The 20,960-nt window shown below is 47.1% G+C and overlaps 1 protein-coding gene across 1 annotated transcript in view; it reads right to left on the reverse strand.

Annotated features, from left to right (window-relative positions):
* The window catches only part of PPM1F (protein phosphatase, Mg2+/Mn2+ dependent 1F), a 131,073-nt gene extending 110,393 nt beyond the window's left edge, over positions 1–20,680 (reverse strand). The window contains exons 1-2 of the mRNA XM_085636038.1: positions 20,410–20,680; positions 9,946–10,229 (exon numbers count right to left, since the gene is read on the reverse strand). Of these exons, the coding sequence (XP_085492164.1) occupies positions 9,946–10,163 (218 nt within the window). The 5' untranslated portion in view covers positions 10,164–10,229; positions 20,410–20,680. The remainder of the gene's footprint in view (positions 1–9,945; positions 10,230–20,409) is intronic.
* Between the last annotated feature and the right edge of the window lie 280 nt (positions 20,681–20,960).

Genomic DNA, 20,960 nt, shown 5'->3' on the forward strand with positions numbered 1-20,960 from the left:
TTGGGCAGCGCAGATCAAAGTAATAAACCAGTGGCTTCATGTCCCGCATACGGACCCGGCATTCAGAGCAGATAGGGACATAATGGGGGAGCGAGGTGTGTTGGCAACCCTGTATGATGGTGGGCTGACTCCGGCTTTCATCGGCCCTCTCAGACAAACGGTGGCCATATGGCATGCAGCACAGGCCAGATTAGGGTGGCGCGGGGTGCTGACCAAGCTCACACCGCTGTGGGACACCAGGCAGCTTGGGAGGCTCCGGCACAGCAGGGGATTTGACAAGTGGGACGCTATAGGGATCTCTACGATTGGCGACATGTGGCATGGGAATGACGTTATCACATTCGACCGTCTCCAACAGCAATATGAACTGGCGCCCTCCAAATGGTTCCGCTACACGCAAATTAAACACGCCTTGCTGGCACGGCTAACACCGGGTGTGGCGGTACCAGAGGCATCGCCCTTGGAGGACCGGTTATTAACGGATTATATGCCGAAAAGGGCCACATCGTTTACATACCGTAAGCTGATTAACAACCTGCCGGACCCAATGGGCTCTCTCCGCGAGAAATGGTCCCGTGATCTGGGGGAATTCGACGAACCGGAGTGGCGAGAGGCGCTGGCCTCGCCACGGGAGGCGGGTATACCATCGAGGCTCAGGCTGGTGCAGCTTCGCATCTTCCACTGCTCCTATTACACCAGGCACACACTGCACAAGATCGGCAGCGCGACACATCCTTTCTGCCTGCGTGGTTGCGGGGAGGTGGGAGGCTTCTTCCATACCATATGGGAATGCCCCGTGCTTCAGGAGTACTGGCGGGGGGTGATGAACATGCTGTCACAGTCGGGGGGAGTCACGCTGGTGCCAGAACCCAGACGCTGCCTGCTGAATATCTGGGAGCCTAACGACCTCTCGCGCCTGGCGCAGGGCTGGGCCACATTAGGAATAATGATAGCTAAATGCAACATAGCTCAAAAATGGGGGACAGGGGAACTGCCGCGCCTCACTGCTTGGGGCACAGACATGGACGAGGCCATGTTTGCAGAGAAGTCGGCCTTTATTAGACGGGGCTGTCCTGGCAAATGGAGTAAAGTATGGGGAGCGTGGAACTCCTATAGGGGTGACATCTGTGACCCGCCCTCAGACCCTGAAGACGATGCCTCAGACACAGACTGGGATGGGGGAGCCCGGGGGTGGGGGAGTGGGATGGTGGATGTTGGAGAAATGTACCGCTGTTGAACTGTTTTCTGCCAACTTGCCGCATTCAGGGGCTACTGCATTGCTCTACATTGTGGAAAATTATGTGTCTGATTACTGTATTGTGCTGCTGCTAATGAATACAATAAAAACAAGTTTAAAAAAAAAAATGTGACAAAACAATTATTACATTAATTTCGGATTAGGTTGTACTCTGTGTGGAGAGGATGAAGGAAAATGTATAGACTGTCTCATATAAATGTGAGATGTTCTAGTGAGCGAAGTAACCACTGCCAGCCTAGCTTAGGACCAAGGGTGTATCTTGCCTTAAGTATTTTAAGAAGATAGTGCCTTGATCGCTTTTCAGACTTTTGGCTAAGATCACAATGACTAATACGTTTACGTAGCTGGCTGGCCGTCTGGGCACATGTAACAGGGGGTGTCCTCATGGGAGGTTACAAGAAGAGACAAGGCGGTACTAAGGAAGGACTACTAAGCATATTGACCAATGAAAAGCCACCATTTACAAAGGACAGGGACAGGAGCCAATAAAATAAAAGATGGGCAGAAAGTGGGCGAGCTTTATGCCCATATCCTGATTACAGCATGTCTGGAAGAGACAGCGCGAGCACTGCCTAGGCGAGACCTAAAAATGGTAGAGGACATCCGTTTTTCAATTAGAGAAAATAAAAAAAATACGGCTAACAACCAAATTAAGCAAAAAGAAAAACTTTATGGGCAACTCAAAACAGTTTTTTCTTTAATTTTTTTAACGTTTTTTTATTAAAAACAAGGTATCACATGTAAAAAAAACAAATGTACAAGCAAGCCTGTCCACAGTACGTCCATCAATAGTGGTCCCACTATGTATGCATTCCACTAAAGAGTAATACATTGTACATCATGTCGCACTGGGAGTCTGTTATCAAAACAATTTTTTCACATTGTTGTGAAAAACATTCATCCTGGGACAAACTGACAAAGGAGGGAGAATAGCCAAGGGAAGTAATAAAATTAAATGCGCGACGACGCAGTGTGGAAGCAAAATGATAAGTGAGGCGTGGAGAAGAATGACAGAAGAAGGGAAGAGAAAAGGAAATTATGAGAGTAAAATGAATCCCCCGATACTAACTAACCAACATTTTATGGAAAGTCATTATGCACAAGTGTGGGCCACTTTTTCGTTTAATGCCGGGGCCTGATTTTGATCCCAATCCGGCTCTGCTCGGAGGCATGTGTGTTTAGTGAGTGGACCCCTCCAGGCGGAGTGATGGCCACACTACAAAGACTGCCACTGGTCATGTGCTAGCGATACTATAGTAGGGGGGAAGAAAAGCGCTAAGTGGCTGGTGAGTGGTGACGCACTTGTACATAGGCATAGTCTAAGCAATGACAGCAGCATCCGGATAAGCGGCGACACCCAACCCAACCCCTGCAGCCGCGTATGCACGAGAGGCCAGCAACGTAGATCGGTTCTTAAGCAAAGGTTTTTAACTCGAACTGTATTTATATAGCGCTTACTACACCTGAGGCGTTAAAGCGCTTTACTGTGCAGCCCAGCTTTTGGCCTCGCTGTTGCGTGGAGATATGTGAGGCCGAGGGGCTCCCCTATAAAGTCAGTGAATGAGGGGACACTGCAAGGTGCGTCTGCGAAGCACACACATGCAAAGAACGGCAGACCACACGAACATGCTAACCATTCCCCCCCCCCCCCCCCCCTAAGGAATCCGCAGCAGCCCGAGGCAGGAAGTGAATCTCTCGGTATGCAGGAATGCAGCTGCCAGAGACAGGCGGAGGAGAAAGAAGTGCTACATTTATATCAACAAGGGGTACAGCAGGGGGGATGGCGCCCCAACTGTTCCAATCCACACGCCAGGCACCCCTGTTCAAAGGATTTCACCCTAGAATCAAGCACTGGCTGACCCTTCTGGACAAAATAAAAAACACTCACACACGGACAGAGGCGCAACTAGAGCCAAATTTCGGGGGGGGGGGGGGGCTGAGCAAAAATTTCGGGGTGGGCTGAACTTGAAGCAATAGGCAGAGTGGAGCTGCAGGGGCTCTTAGAAGGGGTGAAACAACAGCGAGGCCTCATTAACATGCAGATGGTCTTTTAAAGACCTGTGAAGTGCTCGGGTGCGGCTGCTTTTTTGCCCGGGAAGGTGTCTCATCCCGGGCTGCCACACGCGACGGGGGGGCTGAAGCCCTGTGAGTCCATGGGTGTTGCGCGCCTGCACACGGACACCAAATGTTTACTAGTGACTGCAGCAAATGGGCAGGAGACGTCACACCATAAAGAGACGTGCGGCTTGAAATGCATCGCAGCCTTAGAGCCTGGAGATGCGAGTCATTCGAACTTGGTCCTAAAACAATCCAAGCGTTGTGATCCTGGGCAAATGAGTACACTCCTCTTTCCTTCCAGTTGCCCTGCCTGGCGAAGTAGGAGCCGGTCAGGCACAAGCACCCCTCCCCCCTTCAGTTCGTAGTGGAGGCGGGTGGGTCGTCTTCTGGTAGTTAGCACCGCAGTAAATTACATCTAAAGGTTAAGTGTGCCCGGGGCTGGGCTCCATGCACGGCCGGACAGACAGGAGCCCAACGGTTCCTGGTTCTGCTTCCCACACAAGTTTCCTCCATTTAGACCCCGGGTGGAAGACAGCCTGACAGACGTGAAATGTACAGCTATGTCACGGCCATTTGTACAACGCTCATTTGTAGGGAGTCACCACCCCGTGATCGAACTACTGACCTTCCAAAAAAACATAAAAAAAATATATATATAAAATTCTAAATGCCGACTACCACTGTACCGTCAAGGCCAGTAGAAGCCTAGAAACGAATTATACTTAATCATTGCTCCTCCATAGCTCCTTACCTTGACCATATAGTGGCAGTCAATACAGTGGATCGGATATTTAATGGCGATACACAACCCACACGTTCTGCCCCTGGCCCGGCCTTGTAACTCTCCCACCTGTGACCGCAAGATGGTGGTGGTTACTTGTTAATTATCGAGTGAAATCATATTAACAGCATTAGTCCTCCCGAATCGAACATCTGCATACACGGCAGGCACGTCTTGTCAGACAGACAATGGCACATGCAGTCTCGGAGTGGGACTTTCGTCACGTGGTGAGATGGGGTTGGGGCACTAACGATGGGGAACAGTAGGAAAGAGCTTGTTAAAAGGGACTGAGGCCGGAGGAAAACCGGTGGAAGGCTGCCCGTTGGGGGCAGAGAAACCATGACATGGCTAGAGTGACAGCCAGCAGGCAGAGGAGAGCTGCCCATGGGAAGGAGACAAAGGTTAGAAGTGCAGATCCTTAAATGGTCTAAGCAGGCAGTTTGGACATAGGGTTTGGCCCAAAAATCTGAGGAGCCCATGACTAGCAGTCCTCGATAAATCTACTCGCCCATTCACTATGGCGAGTCCGATTTTAATAGGGAGAGCTATATTTAGGGCCTAATCGTCCCTTCTGGCGAGCTGATAAACAAGTGCTCTGTTAACTCACAAAGTGAAAGAGCATTAAAGATACCTTTAAATCTTGTTTTTATCTTGTAACAGAACCGCTAAACAACATTGTAAACAACTGGAAGGACGCGACCAACAAGACTGCTTTCAAGACACACCTCTCAACCTCTACCACAGACAGTTGAGAGAATCAAAGAAAAAGGCCTTAGCCTCACGCATCGAATCAAGCTCCAATAACAGAAAGAACTCTTCAACATCAAAGAATTCTCCAACCCCTCACCTCCAACAAACCTTACCCCCCCCACAGGAACTGTGCGACAAGCTTGCAAACGTCTTCCACAATAAGATCACCATCATTTACAGAAACTTCAAACCCCAGCCCAAGGCCACAGACTTCAAGCAACACAACGACCTTGTTACCACAACAGACATCCGACCAACAGAATGGAGCCAGCTCGCCCCATGGGGCACCGACTCCATCGTGGACTCGTTCCATTCAGGGGCACCAACCAACTCATGCCCTCACCACATCTTCAACCTAAGGGAAGGCAGAATCAGCCATGTAATTACCACCTTCAACACCTTAATTGCCATGGCCACCTTCCCAGAGGACCTGAAACTCGCAGAAGTCAATGTCCTACTAAAGAAACAATTGGCAGACCCCAATGAACTCAACAGCTACAGACCGATCGATCTCTGTGCTCCCGTTCCCAGCCAAAGTATTGGAGAAAGCCATCAACCAACAAATCACCTCACATCTAGAACGGAACTTCCAACTAAACTCCTCCCAATCCAGATTCTGCAGCAACAACTGCACCAAGACAGCACTCATCGCAGCTACCGACATCCGAGTCCTACTCGACCGAGGAGAGACATCAGCTCTGATCCTCCTAGGCCTCTCAGCAGCCTTTGAAACAGTCTCCCATCAAACACTCATCACAAAGCTGCACGACACAGGCATCAAAGCAACCGCTGTCAGATGAATCGCATCTTTCCTCACCAGAAGAACGTAAACAGTCTGCCTTCCACCCTTCACCTCAAACCCCAAGGAAATCATCAGTGGAGGACCCCTAGGATCCTAGCTCTGTTCAACCTCGTCAACACTTATATGGCACGTCTGGCCAGCATCACCAAAACCCACGGACTCATCATATCCTACACTGACAACACAATTCATCCTCTCCAAAGACACCACCAAGACCAAACTTCCACAGCTGCATGACAGACGCCACTGTAGAAAAGTGCCTTGTTTGACATGGTCACCCCCACTTTTTTGCCATGTATTTAATGTGATTTTGACTGGAAGTGCGCTGGGTTCCTGCTAACCAGGCCCTGAGTGCCAGATCTTTGCCAAAACTGTGCAATTGCTTACCCATTTGGAAATACCTTTAGCACCCTCTGGAAGACACTAGTAAATGGTACCACTGGTATCAAGGGCCTGAGGTACTAAAGAGCGTCCCTAAGGGCTGCTGCACGAACTGTACCACCATAAGGGACACCTCACCAAGTTCATGCAAACTGCTACTGCAGGCTGCGTGTCCTGGGATGGACAAAAGCGAAAACACGACATGGCACACAGCCTGTGTACCATACCTGCCAACACAGCATGCAGTAGAACTCAGTCACCTCTACTGCATGTCTTACAGCCCTATGGCAAGGTGCACTATACTACATGCGAGGGCACAACTGTGTGAGCAGATAGGCACCTGTGCTGGTCAGTACCATTACTGCCAGTACAAAAGATCAGGAAAGGCATTTCGAAAGAATGTGCTGGACACTGGTGAAAACAAGTTCCTCAGATACATGATGGCTTCACTGAAAATAGGGATGTTTGGTACCAAACATCTTGTTAAATAAAACCACACTGATGCCAGTGTCGGATTTAGTAATACATGTACACTAAGGGCACATTAGAGGTGCCCACTTAAAGCCTACCAGCCACTGGCATGCTGTCCGTCTGGTTTTCGCCAGCCTGCCACCAGAGATGAGTTTCTGACCCTCATGAGTGGGAACCTTTGCTCTCGGGGGGCCATTAACCGAGCCTGTTCGGGTAGGGGGCGTTTTCAAATACTTCCACAGGATGACCTGCAGATTAGAATTCCAAGGCAGGGCAGCTTCAAAGGGACTACCACTTTTAGTATGCACATTTTGTTTCTCTCACAGGAGAAGAAGCCGACCCCTTCTGTCAAGAGCCATTTGGCACCTGGACCAGCAGGAAAAAGTAGCTAGTCCGATAGGTATGTCCACTCTCAGGCTAGTGCCATCCCCAAGGTGTACTATAGGTGGAGGCAACTTTTCAAAGTTACCCAGGTTAGTGATGGCAAAATCAGGAATTCTGGGACAGGGTTATGACCACCTCCCCCAGGAAGTGGTCATATAGGGGGCATAGCGATCCCAAGGTAGGTAGCCTATTGGCTACTAGCCTGCAACCTCCCACCCCACCTCTAAATTCAGTATTTAGGGCACTCCGGTACCAGAAAGCAAATCCTGCCGACAACAAGAAGTAGCGCCGAAGAGCCACAAAAGCAAGAACTGCAAAGAAGTAACTGACTTGGCACCAGCCCTGTCGACCTGTTCCCCTATTCCACAACTGCACCAAAGTCATCTCACCCTAAAGCTGCTGATGCTCCAAAGCCTAGGAGGACTGCCAGCCCTTATTCAAAAGACACAGGAATTCCCATGGAACACCAGAGCAATTTCTCTGCATCTTGCAGGTAATAAAGGGTGAGTTGTGAGGCTCCAAATGTGCGAAAGCCAGACACCAGGAACCACCACTATACCCGAGCTGCCTACTCCAAGCTAAAATGGGACAATGCTGCCAACGTGGTCCCCAAACACACCAGACACGAAGCCCACCTTTGGTCTCCCCACTGTGGACTTCAACGCTGTTTGCAGGCCCCCCCCTCTACCATGACCACTCCCAGGGATGAAAATCCAACACCTAAGGACACCTTTGCACCCATCGCCCCAGGTCCATGCAGAAGAGGACTCCAGGTGTCTCACCCCATCCAGAGCATCATGAGGTCCTCCCCACTTCCTGAGGCCACCCCCCTTCCCCACAGCATGTTCTATCAGCCCGACTGGACTCCCAGTCGGGCACTGCAGCATCTGTTCCCAAAGGCCAATCCCCCATCGACTTGCATCGGGCACCCATCACTGTTTGGCACCACTACACCCGGCTGCCCTAGTGCCGCTGGAGGTGACCTCCTAGGGCTGTCTTGGACTTTGCCCCATACACACCTCAAGTCCCAGAGGTCAGTCTTGTAACTTGCTGCAAAGAACTTGTATGCCACAATTTTTTTTTCTTTCCATAGGATCACACTGCAACCTCTGAAAAATGAACCAAGTTCCGACTGTTTAAACGCAAACGTACTTCTTTTGAAAACCGTGCTTACCGAATCGTATTCATTCTGATGCCTAAACATATACAAAGATACGTTTTATTTTCATCAATTATTGTGGATCTCCTTATTGATTAGTGTGCATCATTTATTGAATGTTGTGCATATCTGCAGATGTCTAACATTCCTCTCTGATAAGCCTAAGGCTGATCGACAACACTAACCCCCTCCCCCCCCCAAAAAAAAGCACCTTTGGATTGCTAGAGCAAGCCCCTGTCAACTCATACGGGAACACCTGCATTCTATGCAGTGTGAGGGTTAGAGGAGGGAGAGTGGGGGGGGGGGGGAATCTGGTGGAAGTTCAGGTGGTAGTTCAAGTAGGTGGGTCCACAGATGTGTAGGGCCTTATATGTATGGGTCAGAAGCTTGAACTTGTATTTTTTTCTGTACAGGGAGTCAGTGGAGTTCCTTGAGGTAAGGAATGATGTGGATTTGTCTACAGATATCCAGGACAAGTCTAGCTCCAGCATGCTGTAAGGTCGATAGTCGCCTCAGGAGGTGAGCTCTGATCCCTTCGTAGATAGTGGTGCCATAGTCAAGTCGGCTGGAGAGGAGGGACTACGTAATGGTGCATCTTGAGCTTTGTGATAGCCATTTGAATATCTTGCTAAGCATGCAGATGGTGAAGAAGCAGGAGGAGACTGAGTGAACCTGAGTCCTCATGGTTAGCTTGTTGTCCAGAATGATGCCTAGGTTTCTAGCGTGGTCAGTGGGAGTAGGAATAGGTCCGAGATCTAAGGGCCATCAGGATGTATCCCATGGGGAGTTTTTGCTTCCGAAAATCAGTACCTCGGTCTTGTCTATGTTGAGATTCAGGCAGTTGAGGTTCATCCAGTTGGTGGATGTAGGAAGCTGGCTCTTCATGTATTATATCGAAATGTGATATGCTGTGCAAAGAAACAAAATAATTGCCCAGGATGACATATTGAGACCAGTTTATGGGTAAGGTACATTACAGTTAGGCCAAGTAGATTATTCAAGTTCCTAGACCTGTAGGTCTAGTAACATTTTATGATTTTTCTAGTCCTGACTAGGCAAGGTCAAAATTAAACTCAGACAGGCAGCCTAGTAATGGGGTGTGAAGAATGCAAAGGATCAGCCCCTTTTCCATTCAAGTCCTATTGTGTGGTTATCACAAGGGCCTTTCTGATCATTGCTGCAACTTCATCATTCACTCTGGAAACCTTTTACTTCAAGTTGGTGAACTCTTAACTTTATAATATTGTGCTGCATCTACAAAAGGCCCACTGGTAGTGTGCTGTTTTGCTCCGGAATGACTGTCGGTCACTACCACACAGCTCTCCCTTCAGACTCATAGTTATAACCCATAGTTTACGAGTATTAATACGTTTGCCTCACTTTATCTCATTCACCAACATTTGTTAAAATCCATTTTTCTTTAGCCAAGTCTATTACAGTACAGCAGCCTTGAACATGTTTACCAGTCCAGTTACTTTTCCACAAGCCCATTTATAAAATATACACATCCATCCCACTGAATGTAATTGCCAGCAACATTTTACCATTCGGGTAAGCATTTGCAGCAATTCTGGAGAAGTAGTCTTAGTCAAAGCTGCTGAGAGTTGTGTGGCAAAGAACAGAAATGAAAATATAAACGCCAATATATATTCATTGCACCCTAATCAACTTTGTAGTCACTCAGGTTTTCCCGAAGAACCTATCTACTCATTAGAGTCATGCTAAAAAACACAGGACAGCCAGAAATATGGTAGCCCACTAGCTTTAACACGCTGTACTAGCCCTGCCCTTTACAAACAAGTCCATATAATCCAACATCAACTGAAGTCAGACTGTTCCCCTCAAAGTCGACAAAAGTAGTCTAAGCGGTCCTTCGGCTTCATGGGTGTGCCCTGTCTTACCTACTACCCAGCAGCCTCAGCGCCATCTCAATCACTTCCCCTTCCACTTCCGCACGGCTCAGCATTTTGGTCTGGAGGCTCACAGGGAGAGGGTCTTCTGGTCCCGGTGGGCTTGGGAACTCGTGCAGAAATGAATCCAGGAACTTCCGCGCCATCTCAGCCTCAGCTGCCTCACTGTTCGTTCCAGCAGCAGGCCGTGCAGTTTCAGGGGTGGTCATGTCTGCAGAGAAGTTTCCACCCAGACTATGGTTTACGCTCTTCCAACATCATGAAGCTGGGAGATGCTGCAGAGAAAAATAGAAGCAAGATTAGTAAAACTGATATTATGATGGTTCCTCTGACGCAGGCAGTCCATCCCGCCAACTTCCATGGAACGAGAACTACAAGCACTTGGACAATCGCTGGTCCTGCATCCTGTCAAAATGAACGCAGAAAAATCTAGCAACCAAACCTAATACAATCTACTTATCCAGTCCACCTCTTCAGGCAACATGTTATCAAAAAAGTTATGTTGTGTAAAGGAAATGCCGGTTAATAGAACTATTTTTTTGCTACCCTAATTATATTCTTAAGGCAGACTGTTAATGAAGACCTTCCTTTCAAAACGTGACTTACACATACATCTCTTTGTGACACAAACATGCAAAAAGGTTAATTTTTGTAACTTCCATGAAATTCCGTGGATAATTATGTGTGGATAACCATTTTATACTTTGCCGCATGTACATGAAAACTGTCTCTACAGCAACACGTTGCAAACACGAAACTTGCATAAAAAAAAAATTCTGAATACGTAGAAAACACCCGAAAAGAAACTTGGAAAGAACACGTCTGCACACATGTTTGTAGTTAGATGGATTTGATTAGAGTGAAGTTATCTCGTAGTGAAATTTATCTTGTAATATGCGAAAAACCTGGGCCTAGGCGAACTTAACCCAACAAAGTTCACTACGGGCGAATATTAACTGTAAAGAAATGGCACAAAATAAATGTACTACACACCAACAGTTATGACGCATGTGTTATATATAGCTACAATCCACAGATTGTTTTCCTCTTAGAAGCGAGAGCGCCGAGGCAAGCAGGGGGCAGGAATCCATAGGGGAAGGCTGAAGAATGTGCAGCGGACAGCGGGCCCGTTGTCCCAACATGCCCGTCTCAGGAATGCAGTTCACTCTTGCCAGAAGATGCAAGGAAGACAGAACGCATCTGAAAACATCAGGGTCACCACCACCACCACAGCGATTACTCACACACCGACAACTGAAGGCTCCTTCCTGGTCTCGGTGCTGCGGCAGCACCGCCCAGGGCTCCTGGCAACCGAACTTAAACCGCATCTCCCAGCATCCCTCCTGAGCCACAGTATCATGTCTTTAGGAAACGCCCGTGGTCCCCGCGGAGGTCGGGGCACAGAAACCCTGTCCGGGCTGTGGGCAGGGGCCAGATGGCCTCTCTGGGCTGCAATCAGCACAGGCCATCTGGCACACTGCGGCTCTTTCATGGAGGGCCCCCAACCGCCCTCCCGCCCCCTGCAGCAGAAGTTAATAATGGAAAGATTTGGGTAGGAAGTGCCTCGCAAGAGGAAACGCTCGGCAGGAAGCGGCGAACAATAAGGGTTGCTGGTGCAAAGGCTCTTTAAAGGGGAACCAGCGAGCTTGTGACATCTCACAAAGATAAGACACGGAAGGAGTGCGAGGGGACGGACTTCTGCAGCACTGCTCCTGGGAGACATGACAAGGTCCAAACAGGACAGGAGTGTGAGGGAGCACATGTAGTGCTACAAACAAATGTGCAGATAAAACCAACACATACATGTGGCATGCAGCCACATAGAAACATTGCACACGTCTGATGGAGAACAAGGTCACAGCACTAACTGAGGAGCACATTATAGAAGGTCTACATATAACAACACCCTGAAGAAATGGTATTCTGCCCCTTATCCTGCAAATTTGAAGGGAAAGATTTGTTAAGGCATAAAATATTAATTCTCACTCCAAAGATCTCAGATAGCTAAACATTTGCATTTACAAATGCGGGTATTTTTTGCGTAATACACACTTTCTTTTCAGGAATTAGAAATCACAAAAGGAACATCTTGCCTTAAAGGCTCTCTCCAGACCAGACAGCCCTATTGTAATGTGGTGTAGCCGCTACAGCTGATATGGTCATATAAGGAGAACAGAGTGAAAACTCGTAAAAATTCGTCGTCATTCCCTGTTTTGAAACGCTTTGTCTAATTTTAGAAAAGAAATGTGGCTGGTGCAATTTGAAACCCTGCCTGGCTTCAACATCCTGCCACCAGGACACATGGACTTGTAATGGATAAACAAGGCTTAACTAGCAGCAGTCAAGCATATGGCTGCATCATAATTTGTCTGGAAGACACAGTACAGTCATAACAGGCGAAGCAGACAGGACATAACAGAATAGCATGCACCAAAACAGGCAAAGGAGAGCAGGCCAACAGCAGCCTAGTACTTGACTCCAAATGGTAGGCAAATCATAAAAAAGGGGGCGGAGACGAAGAGCCAATGCGAAAAAATGAAGGAAAAGATGGTCAGTGGAAGGCAGTGTAAAAAGTATAATGGAACAACTGAAAATACCACCAGCCAACTCAGGGCACAACTGTAAACGCACATAGAGGGCAGGCTAGCAGTCAGCACAACACCACTACAGAGATAATACCGCTTCACTAATGAGGAAAGCATTCAATGATTACAGCAAATTATCATGTGTACTCTACTGGAAGAGGGAGACATCTTACAACTGAAACAGTGGTGTATATATACACAAATCTTTACAGTGCTTCACGTTACAAGTGGCTGTGCCAAAGGGCTTAATCATGTTTTTTGTTGAGATGAATTTCCACTTGTCCATTTACTGGCCTGTGCAGACCTTCAAGACGTGCATCGCTAACCAGGATTATAAAAATATGAGATAGTTTTATGATCTATGTTGGTGTGTTGAGGGGAGACTGTTGTTCAGTTGCAGCACTGCCAACTACATTGCAGTGGAGCTGTGGTTAGCATAGAAGGGTGTCTGGATTCTGTCTAACTTGCTCTATTTGGGAAAGGCAAACTATAAGCGTACTTGGAAATATGTTCTGCACTAAGTGCTGATTGGCAGGAAACCTGTAGGATGTCCGATGACAGCCGACTAGGAAGAGTGGATGTGTGTGGGGTAAAGGTCTGTATGTGTATTTATTGGTTTATAGTGCGTGCTTAACTTTGGTGATATTTGTAGCATAGCACCAGATAAACCTAAGCACTGTTGTACATGTGAAATATTCTGTGTACAGCTCACAATGTGCTACATCTAACAGGGAAAAACAATGCAGGTGTCAGAAACAACAGTGGATAGCTTATAATAAAGTCAATTACTCAAAAACTAATGCAGAGTGTGCGTGACAGAATAAATAACAGCCAATCCACAAGTTATGTTGTGATTCCATGAGAAGGCTTGTTGGAGAGAGAAAAGGAGGTTAGGCGTTTTTGAAACCAACGTGTTTAAAGCAGAAATCGGCACCGGACATAGCGAACTCACCTGCCTCAATTGTGCTGCTGCCCTGGGGGTGACTGCTCCTTCCCGCCTTCCCTCTCGCCGCCGCACTGCAAATACCGCGGCCGCAGCGAGAAAGAACTACAGGACCCAGACACCCTAGCGGACCAAAGGCGGGACCCGGAAACGCTGGCTACGCGCCTGGAGGCGCCATAAATCATTGCCCCTCTGCGGTGGAGCGGGTGACTGTTCCATACAGAAATCGGCACCGGACATAGCGAACTCACCTGCCTCAATTGTGCTGCTGCCCTGGGGGTGACTGCTCCTTCCCGCCTTCCCTCTCGCCGCCGCACTGCAAATACCGCGGCCGCAGCGAGAAAGAACTACAGGACCCAGACACCCTAGCGGACCAAAGGCGGGACCCGGAAACGCTGGCTACGCGCCTGGAGGCGCCATAAATCATTGCCCCTCTGCGGTGGAGCGGGGGACTGTTCTATACAAAAATCGGCACCGGACATAGCGAACTCACCTGCCTCAATTGTGCTGCTGCCCTGGGGGTGACTGCTCCTTCCCGCCTTCCCTCTCGCCGCCGCACTGCAAATACCGCGGCCGCAGCGAGAAAGAACTACAGGACCCAGACACCCTAGCGGACCAAAGGCGGGACCCGGAAACGCTGGCTACGCGCCTGGAGGCGCCATAAATCATTGCCCCTCTGCGGTGGAGCGGGGGACTGTTCCATACAGAAATCGGCACCGGACATAGCGAACTCACCTGCCTCAATTGTGCTGCTGCCCTGGGGGTGACTGCTCCTTCCCGCCTTCCCTCTCGCCGCCGCACTGCAAATACCGCGGCCGCAGCGAGAAAGAACTACAGGACCCAGACACCCTAGCGGACCAAAGGCGGGACCCGGAAACGCTGGCTACGCGCCTGGAGGCGCCATAAATCATTGCCCCTCTCCCGCGTCGCGGGACGCCCGGGGCTAAGCCCGGGCAAAGGGCGGGCCCTCTGTGGCCCTCAGAGGCCTGAGGAGACTGGACTGGGCCAGGTTCTTTACATCGTGACGATTGGTGTTTTATTGCGCATTGACTATCTTAGCCACTTGATATGTCCGTATGTTTTATTTCTATATTTCTTCTTTTTAATGTGACTGCCCTGTTTGTGAGTGCATAGGCAGACACTAGGGTATCTGGGTGGAAGCTTAACCTCTAACAGAACGAAATGGTTAAATCAAAAACTGACAAAGTGGTGGTGGCTCCTGCTACCCTAGATAATTTTCTGGTTAGGAAAGTAACACAGATTAATAATGATAGACGTGTATCTTTGGGGAAAGGCACTGTGATTGAAGATACACCATCAGAAAATGTTTCTCTAAGCCAGCCCCAAGACCTTGAGATCAACCCGAGTGGTGCCATTTCTATGGCCCTCCCAGTTCCCGTCCTTGTAGAGGTGGAGGTCCATTCTGATTCCCGGGTGTCGTTAAGTTCTGATGCTGATGTGCTAAATGAGACCCAATCTGAGATTAGGCATATGAGATCATGTAGAACACGGTCTCAACGGGAGAACGGGAAACATAATAATTGTAAGCCAAAAAAGAAGGTCGGTAAGTCAAATACCGGTACTGTCACACCAAACCCTTTTGTATTCACGGCCACCAATGGTATTGGTAATGGAGCTAATCTAAACTCGGATATGATTGCCTCACTTATAAAAAACCTAGAAGCTTCTTTTACAGTCAAAATGGAGGAGCTTATTAAACCATTAACCGCTAAGATTGATGATTTAGCTAAGGAAGTGACAAGGCTGGGTGATCTGTTATTGTCTCGGGAGATTGCTCAGCCTAGTGGAGTTGAATACTTTGGCGGGAAAAGGAGAGATACTGCTGTACTTAATGATATAGAGAATAAGGGGAGGGGAGAACCTGCTGTTACAGTTATCCCAGGACCTGTAACTTCTACCCAGTCGGAAATTCCTGTGGAAACTGCTTTGCAGCAACAATTATCTATAATTCCCCACAGTAATAGAGCTTCTAGTTTGGCGAGGCACAATGGTCACCTTAATCTACCACCAGATTGTGCTCCGTTTGTGGTAGTACTGACCAATGTGCCCTCCTGTGGTACCCATCCCGCATCTCCTTATATTGAATCCTCTATCTCTCTGAAAAATAAGACAGTGTCCTGGCTCAACAAAAATTGTGGTTTCCCGATTTCATATTTTGACCAGATACTGACAGTAAGGCGTGTAAACTGGGTGGGGCCGTCAAAAAAGTCTGGTGCGGGGGATTGTATAGTCGTAAATTTTAAACACCCCCAGCATGTAGCAACCGTACTTTTGAGAGCTTCTGCACTGGTTTATAATATTAATAGTATCTGTGTACGCCCCTTGGGTTATTTTTATGCACACTTGTGCAAACCACGAATGCAACAGAATATAACCAGGCGGGGACGTGAACCTTTTACTCCTGTGCAAGAGACCCATCTTCTACATAATATTACTAATTTCTGTGGTGTAGGTGGACCCATGGGTGTGTCTAATAGGAGTGTTAGTGCTGGACACTATCAATATGGGCCGAATCTTCACACACAGAATAGGTTTGAAGTGTTATCTGGTCTTGAGCTGTGCGATTGACGGGGGGCACCTGTAGCTCAGGACATCGGGGCTTCAGGTGAACCTATTAATCCAGATAATTTGGTAGGTAAATTGCCAGGATGTCTTGCTGTCTCTTGGAACATTGCGGGTCTTGCTGCCAAAATGTCTGATGTAAACTGGGTGATCTATATTAAACAATTTTCGATTATTTGTTTACAAGAGACCTGGGAATTGGGCTGTGACCTCTTCTTAGAAGGGTACAAGGCCTTCTTTGTGCCAGCCTTGCCATCTGTGCGGGGTAGGCCCAAGGGGGGTCTTGTAATTTTTGTATCTATATCAATTCCCTGTGAAGTACAAAGAATTGTAGCACAGCATACAGGTGTAATGGGCATAACTCTAAGCGGAGGTAATGTTCGTGTCGGGCTGGTGAATTTTTATAATGCTGTTTACGATAGTGGAGGCAGGAATCATATTTATTTTTTAAACTCCTTTGTCTCAAATTTTATGCAAAATGTGGGCCATAACCTCCTGATTATGGGGGATTTTAATTTGCATCCTTGTATAGACCCATTGCACAAATGTTTACCAGAAATGGTGTGTGATCGGGCAGACTGTCTCCATATGGAGCACACAAAGGAGGGGGAATTGTGTAATGACTTCTTGAATGACCATGACCTCTCTTTGGCTATGTCTCTTAAAGACCCGCTATTTTGCTTTGACACCCCTACTTTTAAAGGGCATGGAAGGGGTACCTTTATAGACCATATACTGGTCTCACGGACGATGCAAACTTTTGTGGATTCTTTTAGCATTGTCTTTAGTGAATTTAGTGACCACAACCCTCTTATAATCGGTTTAAACTGCCCCTGGTTTAAAAAAGGTAGTACGATTATCAGGCAAGGTAGTTTGGCTACAACAGATGGTAAGAGGCGCTTAAAATGGTCTATGGTTTCTGAGGATGTCCTCTATAAGAACATCACTGCAGGATGTGCAGATGATATTAAAGTTTGTATGAATGGGGGAGGTGAGCCCAAGTTGGTCCTAGAAGCTTACCAAAATATTGCGGAAAAGGTATCAGCATTTCTATCGGTCCCATATAAACCCCGACCTAACTTAGGCCCGAGATGGTTCAGTCATGACTGTACTCTAGCTGCCCGTAATTTGAGGGTAGCCTTGGCAGCAACCCCGAGGAACAGGGAGGCCGTAAAACTTTGCAGAAAGGAATATAAGGCTATTATTGCTGCCCGCAAAGAGTTTTTGAGGAAAGAGGCCTGGGAGGAATTGCTTGATCCCTCTACTTTGAATAACAGTACTAAATTTTGGGGTCTGGTAAAGAAACCTTTTTTGACTGAGGACCCGGGAGATGGACTGGTTTGTTGTATAACCAAGGAGGAATGGGAGAGTCATTTTAAAAGTTTATATTATTCAGAGGCAGATGGAACCATGGCTGCTGTCCCCTCTGATAGGGACAGTACTGCAATTATTTTTGATATAAATGAGGTTTTGGTCGCTATAATGGGTCTTACTGCTAATAAAGCCCCTGGCCCTGATGGAATACCACCTGATCTTTACAAATCTGATCCAGACTTCTGGGCCCCCATTCTGACCGCTGTTTTTAATGCAGCAGTCATATTGGGTTGTCCGGGGACTTGGGGTCTCTCAACAATAGTTCCTGTCTTTAAGAAAGGAGACAGGGGAAGTGCTCTGTGTTATCGTCCAATCTCGTTAATCGATTCGATGGTGAAGATCATGGGGAGAGTGATACTTCAACGCCTAACAAGCTGGACGAACGAAAATAATATCCTGTCGACCTCTCAATATGGTTTTTGTGAAGGGCGTTCAACTATAACTCAATGTCTTAATTTGTTTCTTATATTGAATAAATATACTGTTGTGTATAAAGGAACAATTCACCTTGCCTTCATGGATCTGTCCTCTGCTTTCGACTGTGTTAACAGGGGGAGGCTGTGGCAGACCATGAGGGATAAAGGCATTGATAAGGGGATTGTGGAGTTCCTTGCGGACCTGCACAATGACACAAGAGCTAACGTGAGGTTTTCATCGACCGGGGAAACTACAGGAAGTTTTAAGATCAACAATAACAGCCAATCCACAAGTTATGTTGTGATTCCATGAGAACATATCCGTTGTGTGAATGAGTGGCCTTCTAATGAGACACAACAAGTGCCAGTACCGTACTCTGCAGTGGCAGGAAACCACTAAGTCGACCGCTTATTTGAAATACTTATGTGGCATTCTTGTTGGGCTGACGCATGAGTGAGGAAGCTGAAATGATTCTTGGGACTCTATCATAGGGATTAGTTACCACTCAAGTGTGTTATGTTTTGGAACTTAAAGAAACATATATAAAGCAGAGATTGCCTCTTTAGATGTGAATTATAGGATAGTGGTTTGAATGTTTAGTGTAGACAGACACATTATCTAGTAAAGGATTAAACTGCATAGTGGACAGACATCTTGTTATGGTTTTGTGTAAGGAATTATGTGATCGGATGTGTGAGCTTTCCCATTTACATCATTATGTTGGGGTGCACCCTGGTCCATTGCTTATATCTGGGTGGCTGTACAGATTCGAGGTATCAATGTGAGTTTGACGAATAGGATGCAGATAATACTACAGTACCTCTGATGAAACAGTAGAAGGGAATAGAATTGATCAGTTACTTTACAAAGCATGCGCTCACTAAAGCAATATACCACTAAGCTCTCTTCCAAATGGCAGACAAAAAAAGACCCATCACAAAAATAACACTTGTGTGGTTTTTTTTTCTTTTAAATTGGACTGTGTAATAAATATACTTTTCTTTTAAAAAAAATAAATTAATCTTAAAAAACATCACAAAACGTATTTTTGTCTGTAGTGTGCCACAACATTTTTTTTTGGGTATATTATCTGCCTCTAACTGTATGGAGTGCAGTAAAAAAGCACTTGTAACACCAGGCATTTACACGCAAGGATTACCTTTTTGGGATATTACACAAGGGAGTTGTCTACAAAACATACATGAGCTATTGAAAATCACAACATTTGTATTAAATCTGGTCTATGATGGTTAAGCAAGGAAAGCCTGTAGTACATGCATTACAAAATCCACAATCACGGAAGAGCTAGTTCAGTGATACCCGAAGTACGACCCGGGGGGGGCGCATGCAGCCCCCTGATCAACAGCAGCACTGGGCTGCTATTCACTTGACTCCGCGTCAATACAAAAAAAATATGTTAAATAAACAGGTAATCAGGAAAGCCTATATTTAAAGGTTAATTGAAGTAACTAGGTTGTCCTGCACCATTTAAATTTAGGAACCCCTTCATTTTCAAAGCGATCGTGCAGAAATGTGTAAAATACGATAAGGTCTCAAAATTCAAACAATGAGTATTTCATTAACATGCAGAACCATCCCCCCCCCCCCTCCTCCCCAAAGACAGCCACCATGTTGACATAAATGCAGCCCTCGGTCACATTACAGAACAAACTTTTTTGGCCCCTGGGAAAATGTTTGCGAGTACCAATGAACTGATAGATCTAGCCAAGCTAGTATGGGATTAGGGACGTTTGTCCAGTTGTGAAATCCATCTAGTCAGTGAGAACATCGTCCTAATTTCAGATTTCCATCAAGCCGAGATCTCTATATTTTAACGTTTTAAGAAACTGTTTTCACTAATTCACTCACTGTCTCTGGATCCCTCTTCCCGTACCCTCCCAAACTCTCTCTCCCCACCTGCTAAGTGACGTGTGAATATACACGCATACCTGTTCAATTCAAGATCTTACAGAATGCCTCATTCTACCTTAAAATGCGCACTCTTTACCCGATTTTTTAATTTAAAAACAAGGATGGTTCATCACAAACCAAAATTATAAGCGAGACTTTTACAATAATCAGATTAAAGTACTATCACTTACACCATTTCTCAGTTTAAGTCAGAAAACAGCTTAAGATAGGTATCATCCACCCAAAATAGTTAGACAAAAATATGTACTTAAAACAGCATCAAAACATTTAACTGTTTAAAACGTTAACATTAAATGTACTGCAATGCAGGAAAATGGAAGAGGGTCCGACTCTATAAGTATCATATTCCAAGCAAAAATCAATTTTTAATATAAACATTGCAAACACATGAAGGATAAATAATATATTTCCAAATGTTAACAGTGTAGCCTGGCGGATGAGTGACATGCAGAACGAGAACCGCCCTGCTCAGCCTGAAAGCCAGGCGAGGAGCAGGTAGCTGCAAAGTAACCCTACGGTGCCATCCAATTGGTGACATAAAAGTGGAGTAAACCTAAATATACCACACGACTTGCACCCACAGTCTGAGGTCAGTCCCCCAACAGGCCTGAGCTCCCCTACCTGGGCAGCAGTGAAGGCAGCTAGGGCAGCTGTCAATCGGGCAGCTGTCAGTCGTTGCTCAGTTCCCTCTCATTGACCGACTTCCCCTGGGGAACCCCTGTGGGCGGGTACAGCTGGACCGAGACGGGCTGTCATCCCGCGGCTTGGGTCCCCCGTCCGTGATTGACTCACCATGGGTCCTCCACCAGCCAGACCGGGCCCGCTCCACGCTGCGTGGCGCCCGCCCACTGGCGGAGACCGGGGACGGCTCGGTGAGTGTTTTGTACACCGCAGGGGCACGTGCGGACTCCGCGGCCAATCAGCGCCTCTGGAGCCTGTGCAGCACGCTGGGATTGGTGAAGGTGCCAATCGATGCTCCAATCCTAGGTTATTTTAAACATCACGCCGCCCGCCTACTCTCCCGATTATGTCCAGCCGTGGGATTGGCTGTCGTGAATGCCGGAAGTGCTTACATTATTTATCATGGGCTACTGTCACGCTCTACACGACACGATTCGAGTAACAATGGAAATTAGGCTGAAACTACGGATTGACCTCCTTGTTAACAAAAA

The sequence above is a fragment of the Triturus cristatus genome, chromosome 11 (assembly GCF_964204655.1).
Source record: "Triturus cristatus chromosome 11, aTriCri1.1, whole genome shotgun sequence".
NCBI lineage: Eukaryota > Metazoa > Chordata > Amphibia > Caudata > Salamandridae > Triturus > Triturus cristatus.